Raw genomic sequence first — 23,761 nt, 5'->3', positions numbered from 1 at the left:
TTCCCCATAAGGATATACATAAATATACTTGGACTTCTCCAGATGGATTGACACACAACCAAATAGATCATATCTTGAGAGATAAACGGAGACATACTAGTATAGTAGATATTCGAACTTTCAGGGGTGCAGACTGTAATTCTGACCATTATTTGGTGATTGGAGAATTAAGAGAAAGATTATCAGTAGCCAAGCGAGTAGAGCAACAAGTTAATATTACTAAATTCAATATTTTGAAATTAAAGGACGAGGAAGCTAAGCAAAATTATCAGGTCGAAATTTCGAATAGGTTTGCCACTTTAGAAAGTTCCGACGAAGTTGAGAAAGAATTAGATGTTAATAGTGTGTGGGAAAATATCAGAGATAGTATCAAAATTGCAGCTGAGCAGAGCATAGGTTATTATGAAACTAAGAAAAAGAAACCGTGGTTTGATGAAGATTGTTGCATGGTAGTAGAAAGAAGGAAACAGGCAAAATTGAAATTCTTACAGGATCCAGCTGAGGAGAAGAGAGATAATTATTTCAATGAAAGACGGGAAGCAAGTCGTACCCTTAGGAATAAAAAGACAGGTTACTTGAAGGAAAAACTGAATGAGGTAGAAACAAATAGTAAGAATAAAAACATTCGAGATTTATATACGGGTATGGGCTCTTCTGATGGTCAAGACTTGAGCCACCCCTGCCCAAGCAGGAGGCCTTGCCCCACTGGAGGAATTTAAGAACGGAAATCAGCCAAGGGTAAACGTGATCAAGGATGAGAATGGTGACTTGCTTGCAGACTCTCCATCAATCCTAAACAGATGGGAAAAACTATTTTGCGCAACTACTAAATGTACATAGGCCAAATAGAAATGATCGGGACGAAATTGAAATACAAACTGCTGAGCCATTTATACCCGAACCCACGCTTTCAGAAGTCGAAATTGCGATAGAAAATCTGAAAACGTACAAGTCTCCAGGTATCGATCAAATTCCAGCAGAATTAATACAAGATGGTGGAAGTGCATTATATAGCGAAATTCATAAACTTGTACTTGCTATTTGGGAAAAGGAAATTGTACCAGAACAATGGAAGGAGTCCATAATTGTACCTATTTTTAAAAAGGGGGACAAAACCAACTGTGGTAACTTTCGAGGAATATCACTTTTGTTGACGTCGTACAAAATTTTGTCCAATATTCTTTTGAGGAGATTAACTCCGTACGTAGATGAAATTATTGGGGATAATCAGAGCGGTTTTCGGCGTAATAGATCGACTATTGATCAGAATTTTTGTATTCGACAGATAATGGAGAAAAAATGGGAGTATAAGGGTACAGTGCATCAGTTATTCATAGATTTCAAAAAGGCATATGACTCGGTTAAGAGGGAAGTATTATATGATATTCTTATTGAATTTGGTATTCCCAAGAAACTAGTTCGATTAATTAAAATGTGTCTCAGTGAAACATATAGCAGAGTCCGTATAGGTCAGTTTCTATCTGATGCTTTTCCAATTCACTGCGGGCTAAAGCAGGGAGATACACTATCACCTTTACTTTTTAACTTCGCTCTAGAATATGCCATTAGGAAAGTTCAGGATAACAGGCAGGGTTTGGAATTGAACGGGTTACATCAGCTTCTTGTCTATGCGGATGATGTGAATATGTTAGGAGAAAATACACAAACGATTAGGGAAAACACGGAAATTTTACTTGAAGCAGGTAAAGCGATCGGTTTGGAAGTAAATCCCGAAAAGACAAAGTATATGATTATGTCTCGTGACGAGAATATTGTACGAAATGGAAATATAAAAATTGGAAATTTATCTTTTGAAGAGGTGGAGAAGTTCAAATATCTGGGAGCAACAGTAACAAATATAAATGACCCTCGGGAGGAAATTAAACGCAGAATAAATATGGGAAATGCGTGTTATTATTCTGTTGAGAAGCTCTTATCATCCAGTCTGCTGTCCAAAAATCTGAAAGTTAGAATTTATAAAACAGTTATATTACCGGTCCTTCTGTATGGCTGTGAAACTTGGACTCTCACTCTGAGAGAGGAACATAGGTTAAGGGTGTTTGAGAATAAGGTGCTTAGGAAAATATTTGGGGCTAAGCGGGATAAAGTTACAGGAGAACGGAGAAAGTTACACAACACAGAACTGCACGCATTGTATTCTTCACCTGACATAATTAGGAACATTAAATGAGATGGGCAGAGCATGTAGCACGTATGGGCGAATCCAGAAATGCATATAGAGTGTTAGTTGGGAGACCGGAGGGAAAAAGACCTTTAGGGAGGCCGAGACGTAGATGGGAGGATAATATTAAAATGGATTTGAGGGAGGTGGGGTATGATGATAGAGACTGGATTAATCTTGCACAGGATAGGGACCAATGGCGGGCTTATGTGAGGGCGGCAATGAGCCTTCGGGTTCTTTAAAGGTCATTTGTAAGTAAGTAAGTAATAATAATAATATAATAATAATAATAATAATAATAATAATAATAATAATAATAATAATAATAATATTTGTTTACTTGCTTATGGCTTTTAGAGAACCCAGAGATTCATTGCCGCCTTCACATAAGCCCGCCATCGATCCCTATTCTGAGAAAGATTAATCCAGTCCCTGTCATCATATCCCACCTCCCTCAAATCCATTTTAATATTATCCTCCCATCTACGTCTCGGCCTCCCCAAAGGTCTTTTTCCCTCCGGCTCCCAATTAACACTCTATATGCATTTCTGGATTCGCTCATACGTGCTACATACCCTGCTCATCTCAAACATCTGGATTTAATGTTCCTAATTATGTCAGGTGAAGAATACAATGCGTGTAGTTCTGCGCTGTGTAACTTTTCCATTCTTCTTTCATCTCTTTTAGCCCCAAATATTTTCCTAAGTACCTTATTCTCGAACACCCTTAACCTCTGTTCCCCTCTCAAAGTGAGAGTCCAAGTTTCACAACCATACAGAACAACCGGTAATGTAACTGTTTTATAAATTATAACTTTCAGCTAGATGATAAAAGCTTCTGAACGGAATAATAACAGGCATTTCCTGAGTGTCATTATTTGTTACTGTTGCTCCAAGATATTTGAATTTTTCCACCTCTTCAAAGAATAAATTTCCAATTTTTATATTTCCATTTCATACTATGTTGTGGTCACGAGACATAATCATAGACTTTGTCTTTTCGGGATTTACTTCCAAATCTATCTCTTTACTTGCTTCAAGTAAAATTCCCGTGTTTTCCATAATAGTTAGTGGATTTTCTTCTAACATAGTATTCACGTCATCTGCATAGATAAGCAGCTGATGTAACTATTGAAGAGGGCTAGAATTACTCCTCTCGAATCTGTTCAATAATAATAATAATAATAATAATAATAATAATAATAATAATAATAATAATAATAATAATATATAATTTTAGTTAATATTTAATTGCTTTAGTATTTATTGAAATAATATTTTATTGTTGCAGATATTCTCAGCCGTTTTGCTTTCTACACAAAAAAGTTGTTGGAAACATATTATATTAAACTTATATTTTATTAATAACTTGAGTGCAGATTTAAATGTCTTTAAGTTTGCATTATGTCGGCCAAACTAGGGAATGACGGATAAAGGATTAATGAACCATACCAGACGAGGTTCAATAGGATGTTACATGCCCTTTAAAAGTGTCGCACCTAAATCAATGTTATCTGAAGTGGAGGTCCTATTAGTTACTATTATTATTATTATTATTATTATTATTATTATTATTATTATTATTAAATATCCGCGGTAAAGAACCCTAATTCACCAAGCGGTATGCTAGGGTTTTAGTTTTTGTTATGGGTAAACTACTTGTCTATACTATTTATTTTGACACAGATAATGGTGAAATATGTATCTAAAGTCTTTTAAAAATGAAGTTTAGCAAGTCTATAAATTGTCTGTAGCAACAAGGTTTTTTTATTACTTCAAAAAGTGGAGTCCTGTATTCGGTGTCGCAGTCCAGAAGATTTGTCTTTATCTGAAATCTCTTTGCTTCAATAACAGGACAGTCAAATAGAAGGTGTTTCACACTGTGAAGGTCTTCGCAGCAGGAGCATGTAGAGTCGATGTCTGCTGGAATGTTGAATCTGTCGAAGTAAGTTCCAAATTTCCCATGTCCAGAAAGAAACTGCGTTGTTACAAAAGACGGTTTGAAGTGATGGCTTTTGAGTCGGTCGTGGATTGTCGGAAAGTAGGTGTCTCTTGTTAGTGATCCGGTTGTGCATGTCGTCCATCTAGTATTCCACTTTTGATGAGTCTGTTGTCGTATTTGTTTCTTGATATGATATCGGTTGTAAAGTGTATGTCGGAGTTTCGTTGCTGGATGCTGCAGCTTTCGCTAGCTCATCAGCTCTTTCATTTCCTCTTACACCATTGTGTCCACGGACCCAAGTGAGGCATACAGTATGTGCTGTGTTTACTTTTCAAGTAATTCCCTTGCCTCTATCGCTAATGGGTGACGGTTGTACTTGTCAGCGATGCAGTGAAGGGCAGCTTGGGGGTCACTAAATATGCGCTCTGAGTTTTCGTTCTTAATGCACCATTTCATAGCTTCATTAATTGCTAGAAGTTCTGCCTGAAAAACTGTGCAATAAGGAGACAGTTTTATCTTGGTGCAAAATGTTTCATTATCACTGTGGTAGGCAACAAATGCGCAGCCTACTTGTTCTTCCAGTTGATTACTTTTGTGTCGTGATCCATCTGTATATATGTGGTATAGTCGGAGGCACCGATTTTGGCAGATGACCTCAATGACATTTCCAGTAGGCGAGCCAATGTTTTGTGAGAACTGCAGGAATGAATTGCGATAAGGCTGTCTGTCCTTGTTTATATGTTCACACTCGCCTCTCGTATCGTTATTATTAATTAATAAACACACCACGGTACAGTCCGACTCAAAGAATACCTTGGGAATACCAGAGACACATATAGACTACTGTAATATTTGTTTAGTTTTTGGAGGTGACTGTCCAGAGTTCAATACAGCACTCGGGCGTGCGTGTTTACTCTTATGTCCTACCCATTCCAGCTGCGACAGAGATAACCGACCTTGCAGCGGTGAGGAACTCGCTCTCGAGTTCACATTAACAAAATACATCTGCCAAAATCCGTGGCGCGAACTATAGTCGTGTGTCGAAGAGCAGGTGAGGAGGAATTGTCCTTTTGATGGAATGCTTGGGTGGCCCACTGCTATGTGATCCGCTAACTGTTCAATATTAGTAACTATCTTGCTCCCCAGACTTCGATATTAGCTTATAGAGCCTTGTTTTAAGTAGGCCTACCTAGTCGTCCGTAAGAGCTGCGGAGCTGCAGCACTCCCTGCTTTGACAGGATAATAATAATAATAATAATAATAATAATAATAATAATAATAATAATAATAATAATAATATTTGTTTTAATTTGTAGAAGAATTGTTACAGCTTTTATTGGTAAATTGTTTTATATTTCATCTGGCCGGGAATATGTACTGTTATCTTATGCATAATCTTTTTGCGCGTCGACTGTATTGGAATTGACACTGCAGTCAAAGTCGTCCTGGGATCTGCAGGGTGGGACAGCTCATAGAGAGTGTGTCTTGGATGGTCAGGGGATTGAGAGGTGAAGGGAAGCAGAGGGAAACTGCCGCTGTTAAAACCCATATTTCGCTGCAGTGGCTTGCAGAGCCAGGCCGTAAGGGAAGATCTTTCCTCCACTCCCACGTCGCTATTGTGATGCTACGTCAAATGGATTCTCTATTCCCTTGAAACTTAATGACAACATTTTTATTTTCTCTTCACATACTTATTGTTGTAGAATCTTATCGAGTTAATATAACGAAATTAATATTCTTTTTTGCCTTATTGTTACGTATATATCCAGTCTCCAGTAGAACCTTAGGATTTGCCTTCACTCAAAATGATTGCACGAGTAGAATCCTTTTTATATAGCACGTAAAATACGAAAGAGACTTCTTTTCCAGTTTTAGAACATTGTTGACCATCAGTATATCTGAGTGTTGCTTTGGTGTGACGTCTTAGTACCGTAACTTAACCAGTGCAAATGTGCAAGCATGAGAGTGTGTGAATTACAGAATATTAATTTTATTTTTCTCAACTTTCCCTCGCGGAGAAGATTGATGTAATGAAGTGAAATTACAGGGTACTCAAGCTTCATCCAGCCGAAATAGTGTATATATGTAAGGAAGTATAACAATGAAATTTACGCTAAGCATTTGTGGTTACGTGGATGTGAACAAAACAATTCTGTATTTTGTTTTCCTTGCCTCCTCTTCGGTGATGATACTGCATAGACTAGGAGTGGTGTGACAGATTTAGGACATTTACCCCTAAAAATTAAAAAAGCACGAAACTTCGCAGTCTCACCTGAAAAATGTTGTTTCATTGGCTATGTTAGGAAAAACTAATATTGCTGCGCAATTAAGTGAAATGAACAGAACAAACATTCTCAAACGTAATCAAGAAATGAGAAAAAATCGTGAAATTATTTTAAAAAATATTGATTGTATCAAATTTTGTGACCAATATGAACTTCCTCTTAGGGGACATGATGAAAAAACGATTCGAAGAATTCTGGTGTATTTCGTGAGTAACCTAAACGAGTCTCTCACAAATCATTTGGAACATGCCACTGTTTGAAGGTAATTCTAAAACAATTCAGGATGAACTGGTAGATTGCATGTTGAGTGTCTGCCGATTTGAAATTCAGACTGAAATCGATGGTATCAGTTTTTTTGAGCGATTATGGCAAATGATGCCACAGACATCTCCCAACTAAAGCCTGGTTCAGACGGTGCAACTTTCTGTGATGGATTCCAAGGTGGCTGCACGGATGGGTCGCCTGCGTGCTCACTTGCTGTCTCACGTGTTGCCTACGGTGATGGTAGTTGTTCACACGGAGCTGGCTCTTTTCTGGAAAATCATCTGCGGTTTCATCTGTTGCCAACACTCATGGTCAAAAAGAAACTAAACCGTGAGTGGAAAACAACTAAAGTCCTACATTAACAGTAGTAAATGTCGTAATAAAGTAATTAAGCCATGAGTGCAAAACAGCTAGTCCGATATCGTTGTTGTTTCTTAGAAACTAAAGAATATAAAAAAGCAGGTTTAGTTGGAAAACAACGAACATGGCGACATGGTTTCAGAGGTGATATTATATGATCATCTTTGGTTTCCAGCCTGCAAACCATTACGAAAAATAGCAAGGAACCTACCCTCGAAATCCAGCAAGCTAGCCATCCACGGAGCCACCAGAGCGCATTACTTCCGGCGAGTGACCACGCAGGCGACCCATCCGCGGAGCCACCTTGGAATCCATCACAGAAACACGCACCGTCTGAACCGGGCTTAAGTCAGGGAGTTTTGATTTTTCGATATGTAGTGCATTTATTTTTGTCCTATACTTATTAGTAATGATATCAAGAAGTGAAATTTGTATGTACCAAAATCTACTGCAGCTCCCCCAATCCACAAGTTCACGAGCCGCCACTGAGGCCTACTATAATATATTATTCGGGCGTTCCTACCCATTTTCCCGAATGCTACTTTTCCGAAGCCACAGTCTCGAATTTCATTTACTATTCAGTTTCCCGAATATATTATGCGAGAAATTCCCGAACATTTGATTACTTTGATGTCACGTACATCAGTAGCACACGAGCACACGACCTGTACCTCCTCGATATACGATATTGTGGAACCAGTACAATTATTCCACATTAAATAATGAACACCGAACAAATAATCTGTCAGAAGGCTTCCATAATCGTCTGCAAGTGTGTTTGAGAGACACCATCCAAGCTTCTACTGGGTGTTCATTTCAAAGTGTGTCATGACGTCACTGTTGTTGGGTCACCGATTTGAAGCGAGTTTCAGCTTATATGTTAGAGAAGTTGCCTATTATTTAAGGCGTTCTTCAATCTGAACTTGAGAACGTGTACGGTATAACTTGAACGTCGTAGCAACAGATGGCAGTCTGTACGGTCTGTGTGCTACCATAACCTCTTTCGAACTGTGTTTTGCGCCGGCAAGTCGTACGCAGGGTATTTGTTATCATCGATTGCGTACGGCAACATTCCACAACACAAGTCAAATGCTCCGTGCCATGTTGACCGTCGAAGTTAATGTCAACAAATACGTAAGTAATCGTCTTAACCCTCTCCCCATATCCCGACAGTAAGAAAAAAAAAACTAACTTCAGTACGTGTTTCCAAACAGTTCACATTCTTGCCACTACTGGCGTTACCGTACGTATCGGTAAGTAATCTTCAGAATGAACGCCGTACTTGCTAGGCAACTTCTCTCGCATTTAGGTAATACGCCTCTGCGGAAGTGTAGGAAGATTGAATTCTCTAGGCTCATCGGATAGCTACATGACTACATACAGCGAGCCATGACACATTTTGAACTGAACACCCAGAATACTGCTTTGTCTGAGCTCCAAAAGGAAGAGAGCGACATGAGGACCATGATTGCGGAATTCACACTGGGTAGACACTGAGGGCACAACCGAAGAGAGAGTGGCTGCAACTTCAAACAAGAATAGGGATATCCTGAACTAGCACCAACAGATAGCGCGCGTGTACTATGAGGAATGCGCTTTGCGTGTGCATTTGTTTTCCGATATGTAAACATTAAGGATTTACGTGGTGTATTAGTACATTATTTTTTATTTCGAATAAATTTTATTCAGCTTCCTCCAAGTGAAGGCTGCCTAGAAGACAAAGCTTACCATAAAATTGTTGTTACAATGGAAAAAAAATAACTTAAAATAAAATAAAACAATGGAGAAGAAAAAGAATAAGAAATAGCACAATTAGAAATAATTGGAAAAGACTAAACAAAACATCATTAATTCCAGAAGAAACATAAAATTTCCTAGTATCTATTAGCTATTGGATGATCACAGTCGTCTATTTAGCACTGGTTGCAAGACCCAACTTAAGTGAGCAGATAGCCATAGCAAAGAGCTCAATCTATATAACTGTAGAGATGGTTTCTTAGGATTTTTATAGATCCCTTCACTGCAGACATAGATACTTTAGTGACAAGAGTTTGTCCTAGACCAAACTGCTTACAAAAATGCGCGCGAATCTTTTTGTGATGGTTCCTCTAGCCCCAATCAGTAATCCAATAACTTCGATCGATGTTAGATGATATTTTTCCATATAATATGGTATAGTGGGGTCGTATATGTCGCACTTTTCCTGATGTACCTCAGCAGGTTGATTTTCGTACGTTTCCATCCTTACAGTTGGATCAATTATGAATCCGCTTGTTGATCTTGTCGGGATAGCGATGATGTCAATGCGCCTTGTAGATCCATTCGTGGACAAACCATGGACCTCCTCCTCTACTTGGTAGTTTTTTCCTCGTAGGGCCAATGCTAGGAGGAATCGAATCTTGTGGTGACGACTATTCCTCAGTAGTTCTCCATGAGGACAGGGTCCCAGAATGTGAGCCAAAAAAAAAAAAAAAAAAGCCAAATTTTTGTTATGTTCATATTTGTAAAAACCAGGGAAAGCTTTTTGTCTTCATTCAGGTCCCGAAATATTCTGAATATATGCTTTAAACCTTAAAAAATTATAATTAAATTGCACCTAGCTATTAAACAAAAATAACTACTTCAAGTAAGGAATTGCTGGCTACAGTTTCATTTTGGAAGAGGGAAAAGAAAAATTAACAAAAACATATGCAACCTCGACAGCAAGCTGTGTTAGCTTAGATTATATTCAGTACTTATAGCCTAGGAGTCGCCAGCATTTTGCGCTTGCAGTAAACTCTCGATTAATTGGGATGTTTATTATCCAGGACGATCCATGAAAGAATTAATTAGCTCTTTTTTATGTATAGGCTTATACATTTATTTATGAATAGTTGATACATTTTTGTTGATTATAAGATTAAATTACCTTAGGGATAACAGCGTAATCTTTTTTGAGTGAAATCCATTTCGTGAATAGTGTTTTTAATGTGCTGTAGACTAATTATTAAAACCATGTTTTTACTTCAAATTTTCAAAATCAGCCTACATAGTATTCAAAACTGCATGTCCTTAACCTACAAAACGCACGAATAATCGTGATACTACTGCGATCATATTATATCATCTTATCAAAAATTGCATTTGAACTTTCCGCAACTAGAAAAAAAAATACGAGGAATTCAGTCCCTTCCATATAAAAAAAAACACATTGGTGGCTGCATATTCTGTTTTTAGCATACGGTACTCACAATACTAATGATTAAAGAGGTAATATTCACCTTCGACTAAGTTCCTATTTTATTTATTTATTTATTTATTTATTTTATTCGTGCACCTCGTTCTCAAAGTTCTCGTTTAGGTTCATGAATATTCAATTTACACGTATCTATATTCTGCATTCTGCAGATTTCCCCATCCATCTCTTAAGGGGGAATCGTTCAGTATTATACAAGTTTACGTTATTATTTATTGTAAATTAAATTAAATTATGATGTAAGAAAATCTGAACTATAATGAGTTATACTATGTTATACAAAATAAGTATAAATATAATATTGACACGCACAGAAAACCAACAAGCGGGAGAACGTAATCAACTGTAGTACATGGATAAATATATAAATATCCATGTATAGCATATGACATAATATAGCCCTACAACATGTAGTGCCGCATGGAATGCTTCTGCCATCTAACGGTAAAACTTCGCATAAGATATCTCTAAATGAATTATCGTGCAGGATTATCACACCTATGCAGCTGGTAACAGACACCTTGATTACCTGAGGACATTTGGACATTATTTGACTTTGTATAGAGAAAGTGTAATTAATGATACCATAATTATATTAAATACATTTGTGTGGTAATTTACACTACTGTATTATCGGGAAAATGGAATTCCGGGAAAATGTCTGTCGGGAATGTGGATTCGGGAATTTTGTATTCGGGAAAATGGAAGTTCGGGAGTGCAGGTTCGGGAAAATGTCCGGAATCATATTCGGAATATCAGTGTACAACGTTAAAGAAACCTGTAGTATTAGATGCTTGTGTTGACGTCAAAACGAAATCAAGCTTCGTGATGTTGCAGTAGGCTATGTGTTATGACGCAGGCTTCGAGAGTTTGGACCCGATACAATGAGTTTACTGTGCATGTACTATAGGTTGTTGACTTGCTGCAAGTAGTGAAAGGTGTTGAGGTAACAACGTTGCTATTTAGAATAGAGTACGGTAGTAATGGGAAACACATGTGTACATTCTGAAAATAAATATATATTACACAATGACAATGTCAAAAGAATGTAAAAAGCATTTGTTCTCCTGTCTTTTATAAGCATTTGTGTTTAATTATAGGCCTACACAATGTTAATGGTGGAAATAAACATGTAGCAATTTTAATTTCTTCATTTATCCTATTGGTCGTCTTTAGGAAGTGCAGTTACAGTACCGAATTACAATGTACTCTTTAAAAATGATCTGGTTGTTCTTGATAACCAAAAGTCTAGAGGATTTAGATTTGAGGAACGAGCAGGCCAAGGTGTGGGGCCTCCTCAGTCAATACAGCTGTCGTGAAATGTCAATGTCAGGTGTTCACGCTCATTGTGGAAAAAATGTGCTGGTGTGCCATCATGCATGAACCACATCTTTAGCCTTTGCTGACATGGCACATACTCCAGCAAGGTAGACAATACATTAATTAGAAAATCCTGATAACGAGCCCCAGTTAATCTCTGTGGTAGCACGTATGTTCCTTAATCTATCGCCAAGAACGCCTACCCATACGTTTTTATTTTATTTTATTAGGTTATTTTACGACGCTTTATCAACATCTTAGTTATTTAGCGTCTGAATGAGATGAAGGTGATAATGCCGGTGAAATGAGTCCGGGTCCAGCACCAAAAGTTATCCAGCATTTGCTCATATTGGGTTGAGGGAAAACCCCGGAAAAACCTCAACCAGGTAACTTGTCCCGACCGGGAATCGAACCCGGGCCACCTGGTTTTGCGGCCAGACGCACTAATCGTTACTCCACAGTTGTGGACCACCCGTACGTTGATTGAGAATCGGCGCTGATGCCTTGTTTCTTCAAGTATATGGGAATTTTCATCAGCCTACACATGCTGATTACGAAAATTTACATCATCTGCTCAACCTCACTCATATCCGCAACCAGATTTTTCTTTTCAGTATTTCCTGCCAGGGGTGTCAACTACAGTATGATTATCTGGTAGTCTGCTGTATTGTAGGGCATTGTATTACATTGCCATCAATGGACGTCACATTGAGCACCTCTTATGAACAAGTGTTCATATCTCAGAAAGTATGTGTTGTAGGACCCATGTTTATTAAACATTTTTTTCTTAAGTGTTAAAAGAAAGTATTCAGGAATGAAGAAGTAATAATTATGTTAAAATGATGTATAATTTTAGCTTAATATACAATAACAATAACACTAAAAATATAGCTAGTTTGTATGAAACGACTTACAGAGGTATGTTGACAAGTAACCTAAAATACCTTCGAGGAGTTCAGCATTCTCTTCTGGAGAGGTCGGATCTTCAATGTACCCCTTTTCTTTCAGTTGCAGGAGCATCTGCATGAAGTCATTCCTCTTGATATTATACTTTTTGCGGTGATCAATTGTTTCACGCACCATGTTGCAGAAATGTTCAGTAATTTCTTTGGTGAAGAAACGAATGTAAATAATAGATGCGAGCTTCGGTGCCACACAGTTGATTAAGTTCCTGACACCTGACAAAAGTGTTGGTGCGAAGACCTTCTTGCCCCATTCTCTGAACTCATTTTCAGGTTCGTTCAAACAGTTAATCTTAATACCTGTAAGAAATAGTTAAATCAAATGATTTCGTAGGAAGATGAGGTGCAGTGTTATTTTAAATTGAGGAGAATGGAAAGATAGATTATTAATAGGTTTTGGTTGGGAAATTTATAGTTAGTATTGCAGTATGAAGAACACCATTTTCTCATTAGAAAAAATGTTGTGAGGCTGTAAAAATAGGTTTCGAGATATTCACGGAAATAAACATTTCAATCTAAGGGAATAATTCTTGATCCTACAATCCGGTTTGAGAGGGATGCCCTGCAGTCACAACACGTTGATGAGGAGAAGATATCCATTTATGAGTCCTGCATCACATACCTAAGTGAGAAATATAACATTCCCACTTGTCAGTGGAGTGTTTCTGGTCTTTTATTAGGTACACGTGGCACACTTCCTAAATTCACATGGAATATTTTAAAAGCTCTCGGTCTCTGATTTTTTGAAATTCAAAAAATTTTATTGAATATTTTTAAGGATTCAATCCAAATATTACATTACCGGTACCATTTATATTTTGGCCATTGATGATTCTATTGGGTTTGCATTTCTCTGGATTTTTTACTAAATAATTCCTGTATTTAATCTTTTTGTCTTTCTAAATTATTCTGTAGTGTTTTTATTCTGGAACTTTATGGTCACCCTCATTGAGGACAGATTATTTTGTTAAAAATTAATATATAGCTGGTTTTGGGCATGCAACCTATCTGTCTCTGTCCAACTGTGAACGACGATATGGAATTTGTTCATATAAGAATCTACGAGTCTATCCGGAAATGACGCACATAAAATACCGGTACAATCGAACCTCCGTAAAACAAAAACCGAGAGGGTAAACATTGGTAATTTCGTGATAATTTCATGAAAATTAATTTATAATGCAAATGTGTAAATATATCCTTATCCCGATTTTTTCATCTAAAAGACGATAATTTGCTGTACAAATCTGGAAATATAAAAGATTGGACACGTTCTTGAACAAGTGCCAAAAACCACTTTTACAACTTAAGCTAAAAGGTTGGTTATTTCGTGATAACCTTGGTAATTTCGTGATATTACATTGATAATTTCGTGAGGGGTAGAAGAATTGTGTAAAAATTCATTAAAGTCAAATAAAATTCTCATTTATTGTTACAAGACTTCAAACATAGTAATTCCGTCTAATATTCATAGCAAGAAAACATAGAAATACATATCAACACATAATAAGAATGAAATCAAAGTAAAAATTGAAATTGAAAAGGCATCTTCTTTGCCCTGAAAGGGTGAACACTTTTATTACGGACTTTACTATAGCCCATATTACTAGGGTAACTCCAAAAGTAATGCTTAACATTTGTTTAAAAATTATATTATTTTCCTACAGCTTTGCTATTTTCACAGAATGTAGATACATCCTTTAGGAACAAAATGTCACTTTTCCACATAATCCCCGTCCCTTTCAACTGCCTTACGTAACCTAGGAACGAGGGCCTGTAAACCAGCACGGTAAAAATCTGGACCAACACGTCTGAGCCACTCTTAGCAGCGTGCACGACGGAGTCATCTTCTAACCTCGTTCCGCGAAGGGATCCTTTAGTTTACCAAAGACATGGTAATCGCACGGTGCCAGCTCAGGACTGTAAGGCGGATGTTTCAGTGTTGTCTATCCGAATTTTCTGATCTGGTCTGTGGTCTTGTGACTGACATATGGCAGTGCGTTGTCGTGGAATAGCAGGACATCCTGCTTCTCCCAATGTCGAGCTTGAAGTTTCTTGAGAGTTGCCACATACGCGTCAGAATTAATGGTGGTTCCGTGTGGCATGATGTCCACAAGCAAGAGTCCTTCTGAATCGAAAAACACAGTAGCCATAATTTTTCCTTCTGAAGGTGCACTTTTGAATTTCTGTTTCCTTGGTGAATTTGCATGATGCCACTCCATTGTCTGCCTCTGTCTCCGGTCCAAAATGGTGGAGCCATGTTTCATCTTCTATCACAATTCTTGCAAGTAAGTCATCTAGCACTTATCATTGACACTTAGCATAATAACAAATCAAACAGAAGCTACACTGAACCCATTGCTTCCCCTTTTTCTTTTTTGTTATCATATCTTGTCTTCAGATTTCTAAAATTCGTATTGTAATACCATTTTTAAAATAATATAAAATGTAACGCTTAATACTCAACAAAATTTCGCCTCAAACAGCTAAGATTTCTATCAGTAAAGCTAAGCCTATATGGCGACTATAGCTGTATCTAAAATTCCAAAAATAAATTCCTGAAATTTCAATAAGATATAATAAATCTTTGTACCAAATATTACATGCTTACCTTTAGTAATAAGCCTTTAATGTAATTACAAACATCCACAAAATTTGTACGCCTGAGAAGTCGACGCTAACTTGCTCTCTCCAAACATAAAAGCTCACTGAAGCGGGTACAATAGTGACACAAAGCGTACCGGTAGCTGTATGTTTCTGGAAACTGGACAACATATGCAATCCCTTGGCGGAAATTTGAATCTCGTAACACCATTGGTTAATTAACGAAAGAGCAAAGAAAAAGTATCACGAAATAACCACTGCCACGAAATTACCAATGTTTACCCTATAACGATAAACCCTGTTGAAACGATAAATTTGATCAGTCCCGGCGTATTTATTATATTTTCAATATGTTATCCATCATCACAAAGATGGTCAAGTTTTGGAGAAACACTGATGTCACAATAAAATATAAGGCCTAATGCATTTTTTTAATTTACTTGATTTTCATGTTCAGTATTTCAATACATCTTAAAAGATATTTTCCCTTATTTTGTCTACCCTGTTTCATACTTTTGTAGACCGATCTTGGCATTCTGTACAAGGAGTTTGTAACAATAGAACTCTACTTGCTTCAAGAGCACTTGATCCTTAATAGGATTTGCCTTTATGGTTTCTGCCATTGTCTTCCTGACCGCCTGACAACTTTCACATTCGAATGTTACTTGTTAATAATGGCAGATTTGACAGGTATAACAAGAAATCAAGTCAATTTGGAGACTAAATTAGCTGCATTTAGTGATTTATATTGAAGTGGCTAAAAGATATTGGTTTGCGCAGTCAACATTCGCAGAATTTATATATAAATGCAAAGAAATTGAGAGCAGTGTCACAAGTGGTAAAATTAATCCTGAACGTAAGTGTTTAAAAATGTGGCAGCAGAAGACGTTGACATTGCTACCTTGGAATGGCTTGATGTCGCTTGACACATTTTTTGCTAAAATTCTTAAAACTAAAAGACAGAGTACAATTACTGATAAAAAAACACGCCTGAAAGCTAAATGAATTTGTACGTCAAGTAGGGTAATCAAATGGTGAGAAAATGTTATTCATAGAATTTAATGTCGCTTTATACTTATTTTTATTATATTTCTTTCAGAATATAAATATGGGTGTGTGAAATTTCATAACCCCTCAATAAAAAAATAACTCTGCTATAACGATACAATTGTTCTAGTCCCCAGAAAATTGTTGTATCGAGGTTGGACTGTTTAGTAATATTTTTTGGCCGATCGTGTTTTTTAACAACCTTACCAATGTTGTTGGTAGGTCTTGTAAATTAAACTTACAGCACACGTGTGGTAAGCAAATAAATCAAATTAACTTTTATTTATTTACTTAAAAGCAACAAACTATCAGTGTTGCACACCACTATGTGCTATGAAGAAATAACTAAATGTCTTATATCTAAATTAATTTATTGGAGTGGAGATTTGTAAGAAAACATGAATTAATGTAGATAAGATGTAAGCGGGTAGCCACCGGCGTGGCTCAGTCGGTTAAGGCGCTTGCCTGCCGGTCTGAAGTTGCGTTCGGGAGCGGGTTCGATCCCCGCTTGGGCTGATTACCTGGTTGGGTTTTTTCCGAGGTTTTCCCCAACTGTAATGTGAATGCAAGGTAATCTATGGCGAATCCTCGGCCTCATCTCGCCAAATATCATCTCGCGATCACCAATCTCATCGACGCTAAATAACCTAGTAGTTGATACAGCGTCGTTAAATAACCAATTTAAAAAAAACTGTAAGCGGGTCCCGTGCGTTACAGAATGCGCGTTGTTTTGAGTCCTCATGGGGGAAGACATTTTCTCATGAAATTTCAGCCAGTGTATGGGACCGGTGTCCACCCAGCATCGTAATGCACTTGGGAAGCTACAATAGGTATCGAAAATCCGGTAGCGAAAATTCTGTATGCAATGTTGTACAAACAGAACAAATAAACTCTACAAAAACATCTCAACACACAAACAAATACAACCACACAGGCGTATACAAACTCAAATGTAACACCTGCAACAACTTCTACATAGGACAGACAGGCAGATCGTTTCAAATACGTTACAAAGAACACATCACAGCCATAACAAAATTACAAAACACCTCCACATATGCAGAACACATCACAAATGCTAACCACATCCACAGAGATATCAACACAGATATGGAAATACTACACATCCAACCAAAAACCCAGAAACTAAACACACTAGAAAATATGAAATATACAGACACATAAAAACACACCCCAACGAAATTCTCAACACACAACTCAACTTCAAAACACACACACTCTTTGACTCTACACTATACCACAGGAACACACCCTCACAGGAAACAGAGCAAGTAGTGCCAAGACCAACAACGACCAGTTCTGAAGATGACCCATAAATAGGTCGAAACATGTAAACGAGGTACGTTGAAATTTAACACAGGAAAGTCTTACCATACATATTCCGAAGTGATATAGCGTTAAAAGTTGTATAATCAAGATGTATATAAATAATTGATTCTTACCGAAAGCTACAGAAGCAATGACGTCCATCGAGAAGCGAGCAAATATCTCTTTCACGTCGGCTAAGTGTCCCTGAGTATCGAAATGTGAGACGAGATCTTCCGTCGTTTCCAACATAATTTTGAACATGAGGCGCATGTTTTTCGGCGTGAAACCAGGCGATAATTTCGCCCGAAACTTCTTCCATCTTGTTCCACCTGCAGTAAACACATTCGCCGCCAGAGGATCCTTCTTTTCATCAACATACATTCCCCGTTCGTGAAAAGACTCGAAATCTTTCGACATAATACATTTTATTATTTCTGGATCTCTCAATACCAATATCGGAGTAAGCATAAGATAAACGCCTCCGAACCTGTGGCCTTCCAGTCTGTTGTACACATCTTCGTATACTTCGCTCAAAGATTTCTTTCCAGAAATGATATTAAAAATGATCTCCAGCGGAGATTGGGATTCGATAAGAGGCACGCCACGTTTCTGCCAATATTTCAGTGAATTCTGTATGTAAAAATAAAGTAACACACATATCAAGCCGAAGGCTGTCCAGTAATTTAAAACGAATGATTCAATCCACGCGATCATGATTGAAATTCTATTAAAAACTGCAGGGATGTGAACACACGAATTGTAATATTGAATGTTGTGGCTTCTTCAAATATTGAGTACGAAGCTTCACTTGTGCAATTGCTACTTGTGAAATTGCTGAGAGACGACTACGTAAATACTGGTCACCTACACATGGAGTTGAAGTTGAGATAAGAACAGGTTTATGACTATCAAGTAATAACTTTCCTCATAAATATGTATTTACTGAACTAGTACACTGTAACTTCTAAACAAGGAAGGACGTTGTGTACTTTGAATTTGTATTAAAGAAAACAAAAATTGACAAGAGATTTATGACATCCGCTTGGATTGCGTGAAACGTCTTCATTCTTGGTATGTAATTACGTTCACAGATTTTAGGTCTTGCTCGTATCACAGCCTGTCACACACATTACAAATGTAACCAAACTTACTATTATGTTTATTAAAATAACTAAACAGTCCTATGTAACGCTGTCTTACTTGAACATTGACAAGATGATTACATTTTAGCCTTGGGTTTTAACAACCGCGCAATGACATGTGCGTTAGCGTGATGCGGCCCGCAGAAGTCAAATCTGTGTTTACTTAGGAGACGTTTTAATAGCCACGCACATGACTATCGCGCAGCGACAATGCGCAAGATCCGCTGCATAATACGGGATCAGACGTGCTCACCAGCGTATAGGTGTGCATTTCGCCCACTTTTTGCCCGGGGCACTAGGTGTACGTGCGATGAAAACCTACTCCCCCATATCAACAGAGAGTGTCGGGCGCTCAAACATAGCGTAACCAAGTAGGAAGATAAGATAGGTAGGTAGGTAAACGGACGGACGGACAGACGGATACACCGGCAGGTGAATAGGTAGGTAGGAAGATGGGTAAATAGACAGATAGGCAGATAGGTAGAGAATAAATAAATAAATAAATAAATAAATAAATAAATAAATAAATAAATAAATAAATAAATAAATAAATAAATAAATAAATAAATAAATAAATAAATAAATAAATAAATAAATAAATAAATGTATTGAAATTATAACATACGAACGAAGCATTGCTTTGCCTGAAGCAAAACACGTCAGAATCAATCTGACTGATGGATACCAGTTAATTATAGTCGTGTGTCGATATATCATGAAATAACCCAAAATCTTTTAATAATAAAATGTTACATATTTTTGTTAGATGGAAGTCAATATATGGAACTGTGCAATAGAGTTGCACACTAATGCAGTATTTGCAGTGAAAAATTTTAGAGATGCCTGTAATTTTGTTCATTGCCGGTGTGTTTGAATTTACTCTCAACTAAAGATAATTTATACACTTTCGAAATCGGAAATACTTTCCACAGGAATAATGCAGCTCTGTTGCTGCTGGTTGGTTCTAATAAATTTTATTCTGTGTGAATAGAAAACACTGGGTTAGAGGCCGATAATCTCTACCAAACAAAGGAGGCTTGTGCATGACCTTCATAAAATAAACAAAATAGAACAGCAAGAATAAAAAAGAACAAGGAAGGTCAGTGACATCAATGCTAAGTACAAGCAATAAGCAGTCTTTTTCGTCGTAAATACATCTGTGCTTGAAGAGTCATTCAGTAGACAGTTTCTTCTCAGCCAATGATCCAACCTATTCCATTTCCTCTTCCTGATCAGTTTCAGTAACCGGTATCATTCTTTCTTCACCCATTCTTTCCAACAGAGCTTCATTTCTTATCCTGTCTGTCCACTTCACATGTTCCATTCTTCACTATATCCACATTTCAAATCCTTCTATTCGCTTCTCTTCACTTCGTCGTAATGTCCATGTTTCTGCTCCATACAATGCCACACTCCATACAAAGCATTTCACTAGTCTCTTCCTTAGTTCTTTTCCAGAGGTCAGCAGAAGATGCTCCTTTTTCTATTAAAAGCTTTAGAACAATTCATCCATCTGTTTCATTGTTCATCTCCTATCCCCTCATTTCTTCTTGCATTTATCTTAAAACCATATTTCTTAATGACTTTCGTTGTAGCCAAGGTTTCTGCACTAACTGTGAAATTATAACCAAGTTCAACTGTATTTGTGTAACTTATTTGAAGTATTCATTAATTTTTTTATGAAATCTAATACCTCTTTTAGTGTTATCTTGTTACATTCGAAACTTGTAGATACAAATTATTTACTGTATTTCATCGCATAATAGTCGCATTTTTAATGTCTTTTTTTTAGAGTGAAAATACATGTGTCTGGGCTATAGGTTTAACATTTAAAGAGAGTATATATTTTAAAGTAAGCCATACTTAATCGAAAAGCTGATATTGTCTGATAGAGAAAGTCATGTCATTTACGATACATTGCAGATAATAAAATTTCAACATCTGCACCTGCAGTGTCCCGTCAGATGTCCAACCTATACTGCACCTTCATCCAGGTATTCAGCAACATTTGCGGTGTGATGTTGCCAATAGCTTGATAAATCTTTTGTCGCAAATGATCTAAGTTCTCAACAGGAGTGCTGTACATTTGGTCCTTCACAAACCCCATAGGAAAAAGTTCAGTGTAATCATAACTGGAGAGCACAACGTTTGTCATCAGGATAGATTCGCTGATGTAATTGAATCTTGTAGACCCGAAGACGTAATCTCTTATGGACTACATCATGAACCGTGGACTGTGGAATGCCGAGCTGTACACTGGTGCGTTGAATTGAGTTCTTTAGACTTATATGAAGGCCATACAAATTCTTTCCATATTTCTGCAGACACATTCCATTTGCTATGCTTCCTACGAATAGACAAAAAACTACCAGTTTCTCGTAACTGTCTGTCCCATTTCACAATGCTCACACAGGAGGGAACATCATCGTGACGCCCAAAGTTAAATTCACGCCGAAAATTTCATTGTACATGCTTCACAGATTTCGTTTCAGCCAGTCCAAAAACACAGAAAATTTCTTGTTGTGGTGCCTACATCGCCATCTTTGCACATTCTAATCATGTGATCATTGTTATCATTGTTGCAAGCATACATTTCATAAATTGCAAGAGACCTACTACTAATCATATATGAAAGAATTTTTTTTTTGGAATCTGATACAATGGAAGTTACTAAAAGTTTGTGATGTTAAACCTATAAACCGGACACATAATTATATGGTGGGACCATTATGTGAAGAATAAATTAAAATTGAAACGATTGGTTGCGTCAACTTTCAGTGGGGGCATGTGCCAGCAAGCACGGCCAAGTCGCATTATTTGTAGTGCTAGAGCAGTGGTCAGCATTTCTTGACTTGCGAGTCAACTTCTTAAAACGCAATCAGGGTGGAGGGGTAAGGCATTATCTCCCTCCCCTTGGCCATCACTTGTTCAGAATTAAAATAAAAGAGACAGAATATGATAAAGTTAATAAGTTTATGAGTTATGAGGGAAAAGCTTCATCGCTGCACAGTGAACTGCTATCATTTTGAATTAAAAAAATATAAATAATTTTTTTATATTGTAAAAATATTTTTTTTTCATATAGCAGAAGGACAGTGTTTTACACATACCAATTTTCATTATTGTACAAGATACAGTAATGGAGAAAAATAATGTTGAATATTTCCAAAAATTTTACTGCTGTTTGCTGTACCTAACCTCTTAATCTATAAATAATTGATTCTTACCGAAAGCTATAGAAGCAATGACGTCCATCGAGAAGCGAGCAAATATCTCTTTCACTTAGGCTAAGTCTCCCTTAGTATCAAAATGTGAGACGAGATCTTCCGTCGTTTCCAACATAATTTTGAAAAAGAGGCGCATGTTTTTCGGCGTGAAACCAGGCGATAATTTCGCCCGAAACTTCTTCCATCTTGTTCGCCGTCAGAGGATCCTTCTTTTCATCAACATACATTCCCCGTTCGTGAAAAGACTCGAAATCTTTCAACATAATACACTTTATTATTTCTGGATCTCTCAATACAAATATCGGAGTAAGCATAAGATAAACGCCTCCGAACCTGTGGCCTTCCAGTCTGTTGTACACATCTTCGTATACTTCGCTCAAAGATTTCTTTCCAGAAATGATATTAAAAATGATCTCCAGCGGAGATTTGGATTCGATAAGAGGCACGCCACGTTTCTGCCAATATTTCAGTGAATTCTGTATGTAAAAATAAAGTAACACACATATCAAGCCGAAGGCTGTCCAGTAATTTAAAACGAATGATTCAATCCACGCGGTCATGATTGAAATTCTATGAAAATCTGCAGGGATGTGAACACACGAATTGTAATATTGAATGTTGTGGCTTCTTCAAATATTGAGTACGAAGCTTCACTTGCGCAATTGCTACTTGTGAAATTGCTGAGAGACGACTACGTAAATACAGGTCACTTACACAAGGACTAGAAGTTCAGATAACAACAGGTATATGACTATCAACTAATAACTTTCCTCATAAATATGTATTTGAGTCATTCCACGTCAAATCGCACAAAATTATACAAATTTTGACCTTCATATTTCTGATTGCGTTTATATTTTCTTTACCAACTCTATGGGTCTAATAAACCAATAAGTGTGTTTTTATTTTCGTCTAAGTCTACATGTTTTTAAAATATTGCATGTTAAAATTCGTTAAAAATGTCGCAGAAGGCAACATTTAAAGCATCATATTTCTGAGGATATTGATGTTAAAAATTAAAAAAAAATTCATTTAAAAGTTTAAAGTACTGTCTTTTGTTGAATATTTACTAACTAATTTTAATATAATTATTACAAATATTTTTTTATGATTCAATTCTTAAAAGTTAGATATCAATGTGAAATAGCCCTATTAAAAATCTAAAAAAATGTCTGCTAGGTCCACTGAAGTATTCTTAATAATTCCAGAAAAAATCACAATGGGATCTCCAACAGTTTAATGCAAATTTAATTATTTACGAAACAATGTGTACCTAGCGGTTGGTGCAGCAGCAGTAGACGGGAAGTGTAGAAGCGCACTGGGAGGTTTATTGGCGCTGGCTGATCGAGTGAACGTTGCAATATTACACTCAGTACGGATCAAGTCACTCGAGGAAACACTGCTAAGTTACTTGTTATGATATCTTCAAATATTTGTACATTATGCTTTTTAAACGTTTGTTTTCATTCACACTACACTTTAAATTTTCATTCGCCTACTTCCTTTCTCGAAAGAAAATTGTTTTACTAAATCTTCAGTTCCTGACAATGGAGTGAAAGAATGTAATTTTAATGTACCAGTTATTGGTTTTAGATTGTGGTATCTGGCCTGCAAATTTTCAGTGTGGTTTTTGTGCTTATTCAATGGACAAAATATAAATGACACGTTAGAAATGTTTTTTGTGACCAATCAAACAGTTTTTTTTTTTGGTATTGTTATAGGATCTTGTATAGACTGGCTCTCGTGGCAAGTCTTTTAACAGTTCCTCCAATGTCATCACATGGACCTTTACCATGCGACGTTGCAAAGAAGTATCATTAGGCGCTAATTCCGTAATCGTCTTCATGTAAGTAATTATTTAAA

At 36.9% G+C, this 23,761-nt stretch overlaps 1 protein-coding gene across 2 annotated transcripts in view; it reads right to left on the bottom strand.

Moving 5' to 3' along the window:
- Positions 1 to 22,087, bottom strand: part of LOC138694829 (probable cytochrome P450 6a13) — a 36,832-nt gene extending 14,745 nt beyond the window's left edge. The window contains exons 1-2 of one of the 2 annotated variants that reach the window (XM_069818938.1): positions 21,899 to 22,087; positions 12,532 to 12,849 (exon numbers count right to left, since the gene is read on the bottom strand). In XM_069818938.1, coding sequence (XP_069675039.1) covers positions 12,532 to 12,849; positions 21,899 to 21,926 — 346 coding nt within the window. In that variant the 5' untranslated portion in view covers positions 21,927 to 22,087. Of the gene's footprint in view, positions 1 to 12,531; positions 12,850 to 17,663; positions 18,377 to 21,898 lie in introns of those variants that run through there. The other variant, XM_069818937.1, reaches the window with a different exon arrangement.
- Positions 22,088 to 23,761: the final 1,674 nt, after the last annotated feature.

Source organism: Periplaneta americana, chromosome 2 (genome assembly GCF_040183065.1).
Source record: "Periplaneta americana isolate PAMFEO1 chromosome 2, P.americana_PAMFEO1_priV1, whole genome shotgun sequence".
NCBI lineage: Eukaryota > Metazoa > Arthropoda > Insecta > Blattodea > Blattidae > Periplaneta > Periplaneta americana.
This window is presented reverse-complemented; position numbering and strand designations above follow the sequence as displayed.